Here is a 19,702-nt window from a genome sequence, read left to right as displayed (position 1 = left end):
TTGATCCTTTAATTATGTTCAAAGTAAACACAGTAAATATACATTCATTTTATTATGTATTTATTTATTTAATCTATTTATTAAAAATACAAAATACACTAAATGGGGGCGGGGTGATCTCTAACAGAAATGTAATGGTAGCTGTCTTTGGAATAGATTGAAGTATTCTACACGTAGAAGTGGAAAATAAAATAAGCCCAGTGGAAAATTTAACCTTGGTTCTTGGCTTTTACAAAAATAAATAATTTAATAAAACTGGATGTAAAATTTTATTTCCCTCATGGAATAAATATTTTTGACTTTTCAAAAATTTAGACAGTACTAACATTTTCTATTTTTATATCTCCAAGTCTTATTTTCTGATGAGGAGCAATTATAAAACATTTTCAAATAGTCATGGGGAAAAAAAAATGCCAAACTGACTTCCCACAAATGGTTTCTCCTAAAACCCTAGGGTGTTAAGGATTATTTTTTCTTTCCCCTCTTGAACTTGTACTATTCAAAAATCCCCCCATGGTTGTATGTATTTTTGAGCTATTAACAGTTTTACTATCTGTTTTTCTGAAGGGTTAGAGCTACTCAGTGACTGACCACTCCATCTTTTATAGAAGGGAACCTCCTCCTTTGAAAGCATTTTTCCCCTTTAAAAGTCATTTCAATTGCATTTAAGGAACATCCATTATAATCCTTTCAGGGAATGTTCTTTTTTTCACTGGGTTTTACAATAAGATTAATCATCTTTGCCTATCAAAAACCGTAGCCTTAATTAAATCAATGAAGGACATTAAATCCCATCTTTACTCACTCTGATGACCATATCTCTGCTGAGTTGAGGAAGAATTTGTGAAAGTACCATTTGGTTAAAATTGTACGCCTGTCCCTTTAAATCTGAAAAAAAATCCTTTCTGAAGCTGTAGAGAGAAGGTGCTAGAACTGTGTACGATCATGACTGGAAAGCAGGATCCCTCAGTGACTGCTGAATCTTCCCAGCACAAGATAGAGAGGCAGTTCAGCACAAGCCTCCACTGGTTCTAGGCAGAACGATGATCCTACCGAACAGAGCTCAAATAAAATTAAATTGAGAAAGCAGATCTTTCAAGGGAATGAGGCGGAGGCTCGCTTTTATGTTAAAAGCAACCAGCATCCTCCTTGCTAGACATGGACATGACATTTTTAAAGGAATTATTTGGTTACAGCGTTTTAAACAAACTGTTCTAAGGAGTCTGTACATTGCATTGTTTTTTCTATTCTTTTTTTCTTTTGCATATATGTAATTCTGGAGGTAAAGAAAAAGCCTGCCAGGGATTCAGAAGGCATCCCACTAGCGATCAGCTGACATTCCTAACTGAAGGCTGCAATGTGTTGCTTATTCATTTTGTACCGTGGGAGCTGCGGGGACTAGCAGAGAGCTAAACTATGCATTTCAAACAGCAGTGCTTGTGCAGAAAGAGGGGTGAGAGAGAGGCAGCCGGCGAGGAAAGAGCACAGCTGGACTTTCTCCTTGTTTTTATCCATTTCTGCAGGATCATGTATTCATAAGGGATGAGGCGGGCCACGGCGATCCCAGGCCTGAGCCGCGGCCTACCCAGTCAGTTCAGAGCCAGGCCCTCCACTACCGGAACCGAGAGCGCTTTGCCACGATCAAATCAGCATCTTTGGTAAGCAAACACCCCTCTACCCATCTTCCCTTCCTTCCCCTCCTCCCCATCTGGCAGCCTCTCGCCCTCCCTGAGCCTCTCTCGGCTTCATGGATGGGAGGAAAGGAGTCAAGAATGTTTTCTCCCTCCTAATAATTTTATTCATTTTAGAAAAAATCTGTTGGCATAGCAACCAGATCTCAGATATTTTAGCATTGTCTATAGCATGAAAAAAAAAAAAACCTTTGTTGTGTGTGTGTGTGTGTGTATTTGTATATGCTGCATGTGCAAAATAAAAGGCCTTTGAGATGAAGTTGCTAGCATATCCAATTTTATAAAAGCTATTTGTTTATCTTTTCATTAAAATAAATAATGTTAAATTTTTTAGAAGATAATGATCTATGTGTGTGTGTGTTTGTATAGATGCATGTGTGTGTATAATGTATACATACACATCAAAAGATAAAACATCATTTTCTTTAAAATATATGCTTGTGGCTAATGTATGTAATTGTAGAAAATAAGATAGTTGCTTCCCAGGGATGGATTGCTGGTTTGTTCTGCTTCATTCATTTATTTATTGCAACAATGGTAGTGGCTGCACTTCCCCATTTAACCCCTGAAGAATTCCCTGGCACCGATAAAGCACGAAGGGCTTTGTGGGAGAGATCAGGGTGGTTGTAGAAGGAAAGGGACTGTCGGATTCTTCAGCATTTTCACTATTGCAAATGTGATTGCTGGATGCCCTTGTAGTAGCAAAAGGGGTGTGTGCTGGAAGAGTTAGTTTTCATGCCTCCTCCCCTCGGCCCCCCACGCGTGCGCGTGCGCGCTCCCACACTTACACACACACACACACACCATTCCATCCTTCATACTCAAAACTCTCTTTTATCGTTGCTTCTGAATCTTGCTTCTTAGCATAAAAATAATATTGAAATATTAGTTGCTTTGCCTAAATTGATGTTAGAGGTCACATGGGCAGGAAGAGTTAGTGTACACTGCTCGGCTATTACATTTAGAACCGATGATGACATCATCCGAGGCCAACCCAGAAATGATCGCTTTTCTTGTCCTATTTTTTAAACCTTATTTCTACACTCATTTCTCAAGTCTTTTAATAGCTTTGATTATCTCTGAAATGGAATGTGGATTCTCATCTTAAAAATCCCAAATGCAGGAAAAAATGGAAGTTACAGTACAACATGCTGCTATGTCTGCTGCTGTTTAAAAGCAAGCAATTTAATGTAGACTGCTTATAAATAAGCCCATATTTAAGTACCTTTATAGAGAAGTTTCTTGTCATCTCCTTTAATAAGCAATCTTTTATTTTTAAGGAACGATAGCCTGTGTAATGGAGATCTTAAAATGTCCACTATGTATTTGCAAATGATTGTTAGGCACAAAAAAAAAAAAAAAAAACAGCTCTGGAGACTAAATAAAGCAGCATGGAATTACGAAATAACAAGCATGTTCATGCTATGATATCTGACAATAAGAAGAAATGTTGTATTTCAAGAAACTATTATTACTTACCACAGACTCTTGTGAGACTTGTACCTAAACCCTAACTGTTCTTGGTGCAATGTGAGGAGGGATCATGAGAACCCAGCACCGGGTGCAGGTTTTGCTTATGAAGCAGACGTGAGACCAAGTCCATTTCCTCCCTCTGGGTCAGGCTCTCTTCTTTTCTCACCTGCCACGCCCTCATTCCCACATCTCAAATCCATGACCTCTCCTGCCTCCAAGGAAGATTACTCCCGCCAGGCCCAGATGCTCCCACGCAGCCGCCACTGCCTTCCCCTCCGTGTGAGATGGAAGTGGCTTCCCTGCTAGGGCTGTGGGCAGAGTCTGGGCTCTGGTGAAGTGGTGATCAGCCAAAGGGCCTGGACCCCCATGTTATGTCAAAAACAGAGTAGCCGATAGGCTGTTGCTTTAGCCCTAAAATGAGTGGTTTTACGTGGGGCACTTTGTCCAGATGTAACACTTCAGGTGTCATGGTGGGATTGATGGAAGTTTATCCAAGTTCAATAGTCTTTGTCTCTAGTGGTTGTCAGGGAAGGAAAAAAAAAAATATTGGAAATGTAAAAAGGGCTTATCCTGTGTAATTCTATGTCCCGTTTTGGATAATTTATTGGTCTGGTTATTTAAATGTGTATTATCAAGTACTATAGTGTTAGGAGCCATTGGAATCGCTTGATGGCGGTGGGGTTTTGTTTTTGTCTTTTTCAATGGTATTTTAAAGGCTAATTCTGATAGGAATCTTATAGTAAGAATACTGGAATATCATAAGGAACCACTTACTTTTAGAAATGTATTCTGAATCCTGTTATTCTACAGATCCCAATCCAAATGAGAGGGCTAAAATTACTTTAATGACAAAAATAAAGGCAAGACCATGGGGAAAAGAAAGTCCAGAGTACTGAATAATGAAGTAATTGTTGAAACCTGCTTTCACATCTCAGCCTCCAATACTAACTTGATTAATTCATTCATTCATTCATTTGGTTTCATTCTTTCCTTAGAGATTTTTAACAGAGATGTTAACCAACCAAACCAAATCTTTCCATCCAGTCAATTCCGACTCAGAGCGACTCTGTAGAACAGAACAGAACCGCCCCATAGGGTCTCCAAGGCTAGAGAGCTTTATGGAAGCAAATTGCCTCATTTTTCTCCCTCCCAGCAGGTAGAGGGTTTGAACCACTGACCTTTCAGTTACCAGCCCAACATTTAACCTACTGTGCCACCAGGGCTCCTTAACACATCAGAGAGCCATCCGAAAGGACAAGGAGGCATTTAGAAACCAGTTTTTAATTGTCGGATAAATAAGTGAGGAATACATATCTTAAGCAGATGTGCGTGCTGGTGGGAAAGCTTAGGAACTTCAGAACTGTGTGATGAGCCTACATCTTCAACATCAGGCTTCCAGAGGCCCAGCTCTGTGGTCTTCCCTCTGCATAGGTCTCTAGTGTGCTTTTGCGTGAGTGCTGACAAGAGTGGTCAGCAGGCTTTTACTGCTGGATGTTTTTATGACTTTGGCAGCTTGAAAGTGAAATTTGTTACATGATTTTGCACTGCTGCACAGTGGCATTTGCAACCAAGGGAAGGGAAGGACTAAATGCCTTCATGCCAGCGGACACTCCGTGGAGACTTTAGAACTTCATTTCCCTTAATGATAATTTTTTAAGGACAGAGATTATTGACCTTATTTTAAGGAGCTAGGAAAAGGAAAGGTATTTCATGGAATCGTTTTTTTTTTTTATTTACTTTTACTCTTTTTCTTTTTTCTTGAAAAGAGTTCACCATAGTTAGTTATCTGAGGAAAAGAGAATTGCTTGTAGTGTTTGACTTCTTGAGTTTTGACCTGGGCCACCTTTGGGTTTTTTTTATTGCTAGTGAACGGAGAGCCTAGTGTTTTAATGAGACAAGTGACCCATGAAAGTGTTTCAGCTCTGACTACATTTGGTGTCATGCCTTCCTAAAATTTCATAAGGTCTTGGGTCTCGAGACCCAGTTTCCATAGTAGAAGTTAACGTGAAGAGCACCCGAGGCCCTCCGTACAGGCAGCTCAGCCAGTGGGTCGCTGAAGGAATTCCCTCTGGAAGGCAGTGGTTTGGGCACACAGGTGACTGTGGGCTAGAACACACATTCGAGGAGAAACTTCTCCCAGCGTCATCCAGGGGGGAAGGAATCATAACTGTGGCTTATACGTGACTTTACCAGTAGAAAAACGCATGTAAAAAGGGACTCTTTATTTGGAGGTTTAAAAATACAACCTACTTATTCAGCTCATTGTGAAATTGGAAGCTAAATGAGTTTGAGAGGGAGAGTAAACATACTTGCGCCTGACGGGTACCTGCTCCTGCCTCTCTTGCAGCCCCTGTCCTTCCGACTCTAAATGCTTGAAACGGCCTTCTTTTCCTGCAGGGCGTCCCAGAGGGTACTTCTCAGAACTTCACTTCTCACCTCTCGCTCTTGCCGTCTTCATCTCACTAAAGTCACTGCTGATGCCCTCTACATTGGTGCGCCCATCCCCATGCCCGGCCCGCACAACCTAAGCCCCTCAATGAACATGTGCGGGCTGCATGGCTGAGCGGATTCGGTTTCCTTAGCCTGTTAGCACACAAGGGTTTCACACAAGGATTTGAATGCCTCTGTGTACACATCCAGGTTCTCATTGTGACATTTTTGGTCACCAAGCGAAACTACCTCCTAGCCATCCTTCCTTTCAGTACAGACCTCGAATGGCCCCCACCCCCACCTTCCAGGTGTCCCGAAGAGTGGACTGTCAACCTGCTAATGCCCAAAAGTGACTCATTGTATTCTTTGTAAGAACCTATGAGTTTCATTTGCTCTAAGTGCTGAGTGACCAGTTGTTTCATATGCATTCTTTTGATTCTTCCACATACTTTATCTGTGAGTTGGCTTTGATCTCTTCAGAAGGTAATAGCACCCTTTTCCTGCTTCATGTTCCGTGAGGTGCTTATTTGACTTCCTGGTCTGGTACTTTGTAGGCCCCACAATATACTCTGGATGAACTGTGCCCAATTTTGCTGGAATCAAACTGGGTGGTGTGAACTGCTGTAGAAAGCTTCTGGGGCTGGGATGGAGTGGTGGTGGCCATGAATCTTTCAGGCTCAATTTTTAAAAAAATATATTTTTCCAGGTATATGAAATGAGTAATAGTTGAGATTCAGATATTAGACATACAAGAGAACTTTAAAAAGTTGAGAAAATTTCATTATCTTTTAGTTCCATTTTCCCCCACAAACTTTTGGAAGCCCACTTATACTTATCTAAGGTAAACATCATCTACAACCTGGATACAGGTACAGCTTTATTGATAAAATCGCCCTTTTTCTTAGATCCACTTCTTCTGATCTGGGATTCCACTGTCAGAAGTATTCCTCAGAGGAGGAAAGAGGCAGCCTGCCACTCAGAGCCTGGCAGGAGAGAGTAGGAAACCAGGGATTGACTATTTCCTACCAGATACCTTGCTAGGCACTTTCACATGTGTTACCTCATCCAGCCCTCCAATCCTAGTAGGGAGGAAATTGGTAGTTCCTTCTTAAAAATCAAGAAACAGATTCAGATTAATTGACCCAAATTCTGATAGAAAGGGACAGTGAGTTTTGTGTTTAAGCGCAACCCTTTAGTGTGTAAAGATAGTTTTGCCCATTTCCAATTGGCCCACATTTCTGAAACTACTATTATGAAATCAATAGACATTTTGATAACTCTCTCCCACCTCATAGACTTACTTAATGTGTTCACTTCGATTGACGCCCCCTCTCCAGCTTTGCCTGTCATGGGTGTTGAGTGCTCTGTAACATAATTCTTTTCTGCCTTGAGGGACACTGAATTTGCCCTGACATTGCAGAAACCGTAAGACAATGGTTCAAATCCTAGGATTTATAAAGATTGAAAAGCTAAATTCTCAACCATGAGCCATAGTAAAATGGTAGGCAATTTTCATTGGTGTTGGCCAAATAGTACATTCTTAAAATGTACCAAGTATTGCACACTTACACACAACTGTAAATACATTTTTTTAAATTTTCATGCTAGGCTTTGCAAATGAGCATCTGGTTCTACTTGTATTGAAAGTCATCGCTCTAGTTTGAACACATGGAATTATTAAGCTCAGTATCTATATATGCGCCTAAAAAGACATTTACATGGAAACGTAGAAAGTTTGGTTATAACAAATGGGAGGTGACATTGAGGTAATTACCTAAATTATGAGAAACGTTCAAAGACAAAATGCCCCTCTTGGAGTGCAATGGTGTGTTTCTCAGGTAGTTGGATAGCTGCAGTGATAGCATGGGGAGCTTTGTCTTTTTGTCTCTACTGTATGCAAGTATCAGGTGTGTGCTCTGGGATACAGTAAGATATCATCTTTGCAAGGGCCTGCCCACCAATTACGATAGAAAATGTTCTAGCAACTAAAAAGAAATAAATAACTTACCTGAAAATGTAACACACACACACACACACATGAAAGAAAATGTATCAACAACTCATTTATTTCTTACCTTCAGGCCTTCCTGTTGGCTTAGGGAAATGACCATCCTGAGACTGTTTCATGGGGCACAAGGCAGCCCACTGCCTCTAATGACAAGTGTTGAATGTGCCGTCACAGCTTCAAAGTGTGCCATCCCCAGTTTGGGTCATCTGCCCAATGGGGAATGCTAAAATACGGGTGGGGAGGCGGGGGGTGACTTTCTGAGTAAAACATACTACAAACTCTTCACCCTAGAAGAGACACTCAACCGCCATGTCTGTTTTAAAGTGGGTGCAGAAAGGGTTAAATGGAATGCTTTCTGTTGATTCGGGTTGCTTTTATTTTTTCTTCCTAACATTGAGCTCCAGAAGGACACGTGCATGAAGAAGGGAAAGTGACCTATATTTCAAACTGCTGTTTCCCTCACTTCGTCAGGAAATGGACCCATTTTAAATATATATATATTTGTGTATATATATACACATATATGTTTTACATTATTGTGCTGGCCAATAGATGATTCCTCTTCTTCCGCTTGTTAAGGTGCCTTTTGGGTGATGGTGTTCCTTTTTCAGTCTTGAAACATCTTTGGCCCTTAATCATCATCCTTTGAAAGAGGACTATCCGTGAGAAAATGGCTATGGAACCTAGCGTTGGTTTCTGCTGGAAAGGTTTCAAAGTTTGGCTGAAGTTTCCTGGCATGAAACTATTCCCGTTACAGAGCAGCACTCTCTGATAGTGAGGAATCCGTCCACACGGGAGCGTTTTCTAAGCAGAGCAGAGAAAGTTGTTCTTTGTAGAAAATACACTTTGGCCCAGAAACCGAAAATAGTAGAATTGACAGCAGCATGAAAATTTCCAGTCAAGCATGTTATGGGGAAAGAAGTGGCTTGTATTAGATAGAGGTGACTATGATACTTGGTGAAAAAGTCTGTATTGTCATTAAAATTGTGATCTGAAGTAGCTAGGGAAGACAGGAAGGAAGTGACCTACAACTGGAACAGGAAGATCACCCACACACTGCCATTGAGTCCGGTCCAACTGACAGTGTCTCAGGAAGACAAAAGGGGATAATAGGTTGAAGGAAGGACTAGACTTTTTTTTTAAGATTTCAAAGGAATAGGAATTGTCACATTTTACCTTTTCCCTGTTCAGTTTCTGAGATATTTATTTGAGAAGGGGGGGTTAAGGAAAAATGACTAGGGAGAGTAACCATTCATAGAAATGCTTTTTCCTCTTCAGAAGGCCAAATAAATGTAAGCTGAAAACTCTGGAAGGGAGGACAGATTATTGCAAAAGAGATAATCTGCAATAATCTCTCAGCTCGTATTAAAAATAAAAAGGAAATCGACTTCAGACTATATTGAAAGGATATTCAAAGTTCCTATGACTGTCAGAGTCCCTGAGTGGCACGAACAGGTAAATGCTCATCTACTAGCCGAAAGGTGCCTCAGAAGACAGGGGTGGCAATCTGCTTCTGACCGGTCACAGCCTTGAGAACCCTATGAAACGGTTCTTCGCTGCATATATGTCACACGAGTCGGAACTGACTCAATGGCAACTAACAAAAACGTGACTATTAGCGACATGACCCTTTCTTTAAAAGAAAAGCTGTGCTTCTCAACCTGGGACAGTTGTATCCCACCCCCACCCCCCACCCCCAGGGGACATTTGGCAAGTGCTGGAGACTTTTTTCATTTCTTGACTTGGGAGTTGCTACTGGCACCTAGTGGATAGAGAACAGAGATGCGGCTACACATCCATGCCCAGGACACAACAAAGGATTGTCAAGCCCAATGTCCGCGGTGCCAAGGTGGAGGAATTCTTGTTTAGTGATAATAGCATAGATCTAGAATCAGACAGAATTGGATCTTATTAGCTGTGTGACCTTCAGCGTATGTGTTGTGGCACAGCAAAAATACATAGGTTGATTGTGCCTAAATTAATTTCAAGTCTCAATCCCACCCTCCGTCAAAATGGGTGGAAACACCTCCTTCATGAATGACTGAAATGAATGCGGAAAGAGGTGGTTTTGAGGTTAGGGAAAAGTTCATCCAGAACGCCCAGCGTAGTGCCTCGTATGGCAGCAGACAATTTGATGGTGACGATAGGAAAGAAAACATGCTAGAGGTTATGACCCGGTAGTCAGATGAGTCTTTCTACTCCCATAAACAGTTACAGTCTCAGAAACCCACAGGGGTAGTTCCACCCTGCCCTAGAGGGTCCCTTAAGTCAGAATCGACTCAAAGCCAGTGAGATTGGTTATAAGGAATTTCACGTATCTTGTAGGCTCCATTACTCGGCCCGAAAGTTTGTGTCCCAGGAGTCTGGTCACCTGAATGCTGTTCCCAATCCAATTCAGGTTACACGGCAGATCCATGAGCATGAGCAGGAGAACGAGTTGCGGGAACAGATGTCAGGTTATAAGCGGATGCGGCGCCAGCACCAGAAGCAGCTGATCGCCCTGGAGAACAAGCTGAAGGCTGAGATGGACGAGCACCGCCTCAAGCTACAGAAGGAGGTGGAGACGCATGCCAACAACTCGTCCATCGAGCTGGAGAAGCTGGCCAAGAAGCAAGTGGCTATCATAGAAAAAGAGGTCAGTACGTCCAGTCGTGCCTTTATGCCACAACCAAGCCACGCCTGGTCCACTCAGCGCCCGAAGGTTCCCCAGAGGCAAGAGGGGAGTGCCTTCCGGTAGTAGAGGCGCATTATTGGTTTGGGGGCAGGGTGAGCATTCCAGGTTTTATGGGGGTTCTTAAAATGGACATTAATAACTAAACTAGTAGTTAAAGATGAAAGTTATATTTTTGTCCATTTTGAAATATCCTGAGCAGCAGATATTTGGTGGGGGTCTGGGTACCCAAAAAACAATGAAACCGCTCTACCAACACCAGTCTCTTACTGGTTATGGTCCCTGCCTTCAGCTGATTGGACTAAGGGTGAGCACCTGACCATTGTGGGTTTCTAGGAAGAAGCTTTTTGCCCCACACAGGTTCTAAACTAATTTTTAGTATAGAACAAAGACTAAGGGAGTTAACGACACCACCAAACCCCCTGTCATCATGTTAATTCCAATTTATAGTGAGCCTATAAGACAGGCTAGAGCTGCCCCCCTTGGGGTTTCAGAGGCTTATAAATGTCTACAGGAGCATACAGTTTCATCTTTCTCCCACAGAGCAACTGGTGGGTTTGAACTGCTGACCTTTTGGTTAGCAGCCCCCTACATCACCTACTTCACCACTAGACCCCAGTTTTTTGGATGGAGGAGGTTCAATGTCTAGGGACCTTGGGATCCAAAGGACACTCACCATTCCTGGCTCTTATTCCTTGATGGTAGTGACATCCCCCAAGGGAGGCAGAGAGTCAACACGTCACTTTTACTACGGATCAGTGATAGATAGGAGAAATAATTTGTGTCTGCAGGAAAACAGGCTTAGTAATAATGAACAAAATCAGAACAGACTTAGCTACCCAGACACTGGCAGTGCTAGAACCAAGTCTCCTCCTCGCCACTCCTCATAAGGCTTACACCGTGGAAAATTAGAGGTGCACATGTGTGCCCCTGAATGAAGCAGCTGGGCACAAGGTGCCAGGGGTGTTTCAGTCATTAAGCTCTGCCTCACCATGTGGAAGGAAACATCAGAATGGTGGAAGAACCGTTCACCCAACAGCCATTGATCTATATGCCAGTCTGGCATGAAAACCTGTGCCCAAACCAGGAAGGTATTAATTAGATAAACCAGCCAGATTCCTTCTTGGGAATTTGACTTGGTAACTGGGCAAAGAGAATTATTCAGTTGATTGTGGACGCTGAAGCTGAAAAGATACAGGTAAGGAAGCATGAAACAATTTCCTTTGTGCCTCTTGTACTACATATGTGTTTCATCTAAAGGCTCCCTGAAATATAGATCTGTCCACTTACAGGAGCCAATATTTATTGTATTACCTTTTATTTGGTCTGTGTTTTTATCTGTTCAGAAATCTCAAAAATATAGTGTGAGTTACAGCAGGTGCCTATGAAAACAAAATATCATTATTTTTGCCTGTTGTACTAGAGATTCACTAAGACATCTGATGGGTAGAGTAATGAACCAGAGTTTGATTCCGTGAATAAAACTAGCTTGCCATCATTATTGACCCGTTCTGATAATTCAGTCCTTGGGCTACCAATAATATGATAAAAATCCATTAGTTCTCATTTCATCCACATTTTGTTCAATGAGGCTTGTTTATGGTTCACCTTTCTATTTTTCACGTAATTGGGAATATATTTCTCAGTGGTGAAAAAGTTTACTATTTTTTGTGTGAGGAACAGGAGAATCAGGACAGACATTTGGTTTTTTATTAATATACATTCAACTATTACAAGATTTAACGCTTATGGGCTCTGTCTTCATGCACTGGGGAATGTAGACGGTCAAATTCTTATGATGAACAAATTCATCCTAGGTTGTCTTTGTTGTTTTATCAGGCAAAGGTAGCTGCAGCAGATGAAAAGAAGTTCCAGCAGCAGATCTTGGCCCAGCAGAAGAAAGACTTGACAACTTTCTTAGAAAGTCAGAAGAAGCAGTATAAGATTTGTAAGGAAAAGATAAAAGAGGTAAGGGTACTGGGATCGTAGTCACCCATTGCCATTTTAGAATGGAACTTAAACTGGACTCATCTTGGATTGCATCTAATCCAGTGGCCTCCAAATGTTATATTAGAATTCCTTACTAAGTGCTTACTAAAACATATTGAAAAGCCCCACCCCTTGATTTTCAGACCCAGTGAATCTGGGCTAGGGTTAGAAACCGTACTTTTCTAGCCAGTTCTCAGCAGCTGCTGCCGCATCTAGGGACTACTCATCAAGAGCTGTTGGTCTGACAATAATCTATTCTTGTATGCTTTATTTTCCTTGCTTCAGCCAAAATGATGTTTTCAACATATAAATCTAGTCATATTACCCCTTGCTTACAATCATTCGCCAGCTTCCCATTGTTCCTAGAATAGGTTATGATAAGTCCCTGCACAGTGTGCCACCCGCTGAACCTGCCTATCTCATCTCAAGGCCCCTTTCTCTTGGCTGCTGCCGTCACAATGGTCCCCTTTCAGTTCCTCATATGTATCAGGCTCTGCCCTTTTTCAAGGCCTTTGCTCTCCTCCACCCAGCCCCTCCCTAACCACAACTGGGCTTAGTTAATTCCTACTCCTGTCCCTTGTTAGACTTCAGACTCTTTCTGAGGACCTCCACTCACATTTCACATCACTAAGGAAGCTTTTCCTGAATCCTTTGACCTAGGCTGATGCCTCTGGCTTCTTAATCCTAGAGTTTTTAATGATATGTTTTATTCATAATTATTTGAACTACTTCATGACCCTACTAGCTAGTAAGCACTTCAGAGGCCATATCTGATTTTGTTTACCACTGTATCCTTGTGTTCATGATACACATGACTATATGATAAATAAACGCTTGATTCTTGAATGTTGGACTTAGAGAGTCCTTCTGAAGGGCTGCAATTTGATCTGAAAGTTCACATTTCTGTAGTTCTCCTTTTACCAATTCTTACTGTTGCGTTGGTGCAGAGCCATAAACTCTGATGTCAGATGCTATCGAGTCAGTTCCAACTCACAGTGACCCCTGTGTCCAGCAGAACGAAACCACCCAGCCCTGCACCATCCTCACAATTGTTATGTTTGAGCCCATTGTTGCAGCCACGGTGTCAATCCGTCTTAGCTAGTCAGTCCCTAAGACTTAGAATTTATTTGTAGACTTCTAAGTGTATTCATAACTTCATAAACTTCAGTGTAGCAAAGTGCTGTAGTATATGATATTATGTCCTTAGGCTCCAATTACTGTTTTATAGGTTAATGATAGGGACTTTAACCCCTCTCCAATTTTTTTTCCAATTATAAAGTGAAAACAAATGGGTGGGGGTGAGCATCAGGAGAGGTTGCTTTGCCCAGGTGAGCCACATTTTTAAAAAAAATGATTGCCACTGGGAATTGTTGGACCTGACAGGAAATTGTATTGGTCCCCTCTGGCTGAATGGGAAGAATTTCTGACACTCTGGTGTCTAAAAAGCCAGACTGTGGTGAGAAACAGCCCAATTAAGAAGGTTCACACCCTCTCCATTTTCTCTTAGTTATTGGCTCGAATCTAATTATTACGTAATAGGAGAAGGATGTTGCTGAATTGGAGGGATAGCTTTGATTTTTTTTTCCCCCTATGAGAAATGTTGGGATTTTCCCAGCTGTAAATACCTTTCGATTTATAACTCCCTGTATTCACTGAGGTTCTAAAAGCCATGTTTTATGACTCTGGCCACCATTGTGAGCATTCATGTAACACTAAGCTAAGTCGAGGTGCCTTTAGAAGATTTTCCCACCAAACAGCATTTGAGAGTCCTCACTCAGGCGTAAGGTTATTTAGGGTTCACCCTTTTCAAATTTACAAACCTAGAGACCACAGACCTAACTTTGTAATACCTAACTTTGTAAGTCATTCAACATGTTCTGTTAAAAATGGCCTAATGCCAATTTGAGATAGCCTCAATAAACCTTTCTGGCCAGAGTTAATATCACTCCTTATAATGCTTAGTTCAGACCATTTAAAGTGACATAATATATTTAAATGTTCATATACCTCGGGGGTTTAAGTGGAGAGACAATGTTTTGAGAATGATGTACAAATGTGCTTTACACAATTGATGTGTGTATGGATTGCGATAACAATTGTATGAGCCCCTAATAAAATGTTTTAAAAAAAATGTTCATATACTTAAAGATAGTGTTCTCAAAATGACAAAACAACCACTTTATTCCTCCTCCTGCTCCTTGTAAGATTGTGGGTTATACAGAATGATAACTGGTCCAGAAATAATTTATTCTTAATTTTGGAGTAAATTTTTATTATCTTTATTGAATATGTGTATGCAAGCTAGTAGTTGATACCAAACCTACTAGTAAAGTAACAGCATGAGGAGATGAGTCACCCAGCCTACCTGCTGTGACTCCAGCTTCCTCCCACGATGATGCTAAGATTTCACTTATGGAATAGGAAAGTTGATTTATAAAGACTTCTCGGCTGAGTGCCAAAAAATGATGAATAGTACATGATATCTGCATCACAAAACATTAAATAGACATGAACAATTAAGGGATATTTCAAGTGAAGGAGCAGTTAACCAAATATAGGTCAAGCATGTCAGTCCGCACAAAGAGGAATAAAAGGGGTCTTCTTACTTTACTTTAGCATTGTCTTGACTTTTCTGGTTCACTGCCTATGTAACCTGGGGTAATTATACGTTTGGTTATTTAGAAACTATAGGTGACTTGTTTACCCTTCTGATCACAAACAAGGAATATTTTCATGGAATGCAAGCAAGTGACACTTATTCAGTTGCCTCCTATCTCTGGAATGTTGTCGCCACCTGCTTTGTCCAAGCTGCTATCTTCTCTCTTGCCGGGACCATTGCATTACCCTCCCAGGGTTCTTCCCGAATCTACTTTTGCTGCTTCACTTTGCTCTCCAAGCAGTAGCCCGGGCCGTCTTTCTGAAATACACCCCAGTATAAGCCCATATAGATAAGCATATTTCTCCTTAACCTATAAGGGAAGACCTAGATAGGTCCCAACTGCCTATACAATCTCGTCACACATCACATTGCACCAACCCCCCTGGCCTCCTTTCAGGTTCTTCTTCATACCTTGTTTCTTTCCCAGCCTCAAATGCCAGCTTTGTTGTTCCCTGGGTCAAGCATTCTTTTAGGACCAAATGCTTCCCTTCCGCAGTGGTTATCACCGCAGTGTGCAGTCAATTCCTAAGATCTCCGATAAAGTTTTTGACTTTGAACTTTAAGCCCCAGTGCAGCAGACATCAGGATCTTTTGCTCATCATTGTATCTGGGCACCTTACGCAGTGCCTGAGCTTAATGAGTGTGTTGATTAAATGTGTGAAACCCTAACTTCTGTAAACCCGAAGCCAGAGACGACGAAGCCACCTAGTCTTCCTCTTCACTCACCACTCAACTAACTGATTAAAAATGGCATTGGGTGTGCAACATCTAGTTTTTCTACCCTTATATTTAATTTACTTTCCAGATAATTTTATGTTATAGTTCCTTTAGCTTAATGGAACTGACCTTTTTTTCATTCACTCTTTTTAAAAAAAAAAAAAAATCCCTATAAAGGAAATGAATGAAGACCATAGCACACCCAAGAAAGAAAAGCAAGAGCGGATATCCAAGCATAAAGAGAACTTGCAGCACACACAGGCTGAAGAGGAAGCCCACCTTCTCACTCAACAGAGACTGTACTACGACAAAAACTGTCGTTGCTTCAAGCGGAAAATAATGATCAAGCGGCACGAGGTGGAGCAGCAGAACATTCGGGAGGTAATAATTATGTTCACAACTGTAGCCATTGATTTACAAGACAGCGAGCTTTCCGAGGGTCAGGACCATGTCTATTTTGTCCAAGTCTTTCGTCCTTAGCTGTTAGCATAGAGCCTGACACAGAGTACGTAGACCGAAAAAGTCAGTGAATGAATTTAACATGGGGGGGGAGAGGGGGAAGAAAGCCCAAGGAGACCTGGTGGCATAGTGACTTACTTATTGAGCTGCTAACCACAAGGTCAGTGGTTCAAACCCACCAGCCACTCCTCTAGAGAAAGATGAGGCTGTCAACTCTGTCAAGATTTAAGGTCTCAATAACTCAAAATCGCAATTCCGCACTGCCCTACGGTGTCGCTCTAAGTCAGAGTCCACTTTGGCAGTGGATTTAGGACAAAGCCCAGCTGCAGAATAATAAATCGCCTTTTCTCCCAAATGACTGCAGTAGAATTGTACTGAACACCTATTATATTTACCTATTATAAGGTAAATCATGCAACAGGTTAAAAAGAGAATTTTTTGCTCTCAACCGATGTGGCAAGGATGTGTGTTTCTGTGACTCCCCTTGCAGCACCTAAGTAACTGTGTGATGCTCTGCAAGTTAAGTCCGTTCCTTCAGCCATCCAGCACTTCTGAGTGCCACTGACGTGCCAGGCACTGTACTAAGCAGCAGGACTGCTGAGAAACTTCGTTCTCTGCCTTCAAGTGTCCTTAAATCTAATAGAAGGAAAGAAATGTAACCAGTCCACTTCCATACACTATTGAGGTTACTATCGCCGACACACTAAGTAGTGTGATCATGTAGCCAGGAAGGGTAGGGCGTGTGCAGTGATTGATAAGAAGCTGAGCGGGACCAGAGTTCTGGGGGTGTGGAGTGGAGTGCCCACACACGAGCACAGTTGGGAGCAGAATATGGAGGGTTTGGTGTTAGGGATCAATATTTAACCTGAAAGCACTACAAAGCCATCAGAGGTATTTAAGGAGGAGAGTGGCGTGATGAGGTTGGTTTTTTCTTGTTTGTTTATTTTAATTGAAAAGTTAGCACATGAATATGAGGGGCAGGCTGGGGTAATAAGAAGTCCAGTACTGTGAGATCAGTGCGGTGCCTTTCCTCCCTCCAGGCTGGAAAGTGGGGACAGAGAAGGGAGATGAGCTGACTTTCCAAAGCAGAACTGACAGCACTATTGGACACATTGCATGTGGGGATTTTAGAAGAGGGCGGAGTCAAATCTGACTGCAGTGGTCCTCCTTTGGGAGAGTAATGGATGTGATAGCAGTCACAGAATGTGATGTAGCTGCAGATACTAAGTTCAAGAGGAAGACTGGGTGGCTTGGCAAAATCAGAGGAAAGACCATCAATTCAGTAGCTCATTGACAAAGACAGTGATGGTGGCTGGCATGAGGGGAAAGCAAGCAGTTCATACATAGTCACTGGTATACAGTCAGACCTGTGAAGGTCAGCAAGCCTCCTGGATAAAGCAGAAACCTGTCAAAAAAGTCCACTGTTAGGAAAGTAGTTAAGACTGTCAAAGGTGGAAAACTGGCAAGACATGGAAAAGCAAGGCAGTCCAGTTGAGTTTAGGCTCTCATCAGATGTACTGCTTATTATTATTGGATGTACTTATTTTGGAGTGCAATATTCAAATAAGGAGACCAGGTGGCACAATGGGTTAAGTATTGGGCTATTGACCACAAGGTCAGCAGTTCAAATCCACTAGACTAGCTCCTCGGCTGGAAGAAGGTGAGTCTCTTTGCTCCCCTAAAGATGTACTGTCTTGCCATTTTCTTCTGTCCTCTAGGGTCACTCTGGGACAAAATGGACTCAGGGGGTGGGGTGGTATTCAAATAGGAAGAGTGGAGCAAATCAGAACTGAGTGAGCACGTTGCTATGGGCCAGGCTTGTGCTAGATCCACATGAATATCTTACTGGAAGGAGAAGAAACCACCAAGCATTTTGAGCCAGGCTCAAATTTTACTTTAGAGGGGTTAGACTAATTTTATGGTGGCACACAGGCTGGATTAGAGCATGTATTCTCCATTGAGCAGTATTGCCCACCCCCCATGGGGAGAAAAATTGTTGGAAGAAATGGAGAATCCTAGACATTACAATGGTTTGTAGCCCCCTCTGGAAAACTTCGATCCATCAGCAAACATGCACTCTTTTTGTGGTGTTCCACTTTCACGGGGTGGGGTGGGGGCAGCAAAGGCTCCTTAATGGACAGTAATGGGGAAAGGTGGAGAAACACTGGATTAGAGGGAAGGGGCTAGGAAATGGGGCAAGGACTAGGATGGTGGTGGTAGCTGTCAAAAGAGAAGTAGATTAGGAGCATATTTTAAAGCATAAATTAAATAGGAAGTGGCATACAATAGGATATGCAGAGAAATATAAAGGTAGAAGAGGATGTACAATGGTGCAGATAGGAACTGGAAGCACAGGGAATCCAGGACAGATGAACCTCTCAGGACCAGTGGTGAGAGTGGCGATACCGGGAGAGTAGACGGAAGGTGGGGTAGAAAGGGGGTACCAATTACAAGGATCTACATATAACCTCCTCCCTGGAGGATGGACAACAGGAAAGTGGGTGAAGGGAGACGTCAGACAGTGTAAGATATGACAAAAGAATAATAACTTATAAATTATCAAAGGTTCATGAGGGAGGGGGACCGGAGAGGGAGGGGGAAAATGAGGAGCTGATTCCAAGGGCTCAAGCAGAGAGCAAATGTTTTGAGAATGATGGGGGCAACAAATGTACAAATGTGCTTGACACAATGGATGGATGGATGGATTGTGATAAGAGTTTACAAGCCCCCAATAAAATGATTTAAAAATAGAAAGGTAGAGTCAAAATTGTCTCTAGCGTTTGAAACATAGTGGATTGTGGATTTGGGTAGCTTAGAGAGATGCTTCAGTAAGAAACTGAGTCTAGTAGCAGGCATGTTGAGTTTTTCACGAGGGGAAAAAAAAAGAAATCGAAATGAAAAAATAGCCCATTAGAAATAAGGGCTTGGCAATTATTAACATTAAAAGTATTAGGCAATTCTATTACTATTCTAATGACACATTTGAAGAAAGACTCAGATTAAGCAGACAATTAGTGTCAATAAAAACTAGAGAAAGTAGTTGTTCCCAAATATGATGGAAACATTTGTGACTTTTTTTAGTATCAGATTCTAACCAACTGAGCTCAAAATAAGTGATTATACTGTGTTTTTTCTTAAGAGTCCAAATGTGTCTTTGTTTTGACTTATTCCAGAGCCAGATATAGAAGTGTGTGTGTAAATGTTGAATAGTCAGTGTTTCTGATAACCCTCTCATACCCAGTGTCTGCCGAGAAGGTCATCATTCATTTGGTATATATGTCCATATTTATGAGGGTCGGTCTAAAAGTGTTGCTACTACACCACCAGTTCATACATGCCTGGGTCCATTGCAGCCAAAGTGTGTTTAAACATGTCTCAGTGATCAGTGGGGAGCTGCAGCCAAGTGTTCTCAGGAATACATTTTTCTTCGTTTCAGGGGAGTGACTTCAAAGGTCATCAAGGCAGCAGTGTTGTTGTTTTTTTAATCATTTTATTAGGGGCTCATACAACGCTTATCACAATTCATACATACATCAATTGTGTAAAGTGCATTTGTACATTCATTGCCCTCATCATTCTCAAAACATTTTCTCTCCACTTAAGCC

The 19,702-nt window shown here is 41.8% G+C and overlaps 1 protein-coding gene across 1 annotated transcript in view; it reads left to right on the top strand.

Annotated features, from left to right (window-relative positions):
* Positions 1-19,702, top strand: part of TAOK3 (TAO kinase 3) — a 111,879-nt gene that overhangs the window by 76,016 nt on the left and 16,161 nt on the right. The window contains exons 13-16 of the mRNA XM_004709559.2: positions 1,524-1,658; positions 10,001-10,237; positions 12,113-12,241; positions 15,816-16,019. Coding sequence (XP_004709616.1) covers positions 1,524-1,658; positions 10,001-10,237; positions 12,113-12,241; positions 15,816-16,019 — 705 coding nt within the window. The remainder of the gene's footprint in view (positions 1-1,523; positions 1,659-10,000; positions 10,238-12,112; positions 12,242-15,815; positions 16,020-19,702) is intronic.

The sequence above is a fragment of the Echinops telfairi genome, unplaced genomic scaffold (assembly GCF_000313985.2).
Source record: "Echinops telfairi isolate 266 unplaced genomic scaffold, ASM31398v2 ScPeMD7_7412;HRSCAF=8450, whole genome shotgun sequence".
Lineage (NCBI taxonomy): Eukaryota > Metazoa > Chordata > Mammalia > Afrosoricida > Tenrecidae > Echinops > Echinops telfairi.
Note: the sequence above shows the minus strand (reverse complement) of the source record. Positions and strands in the feature narration are given on the sequence as shown.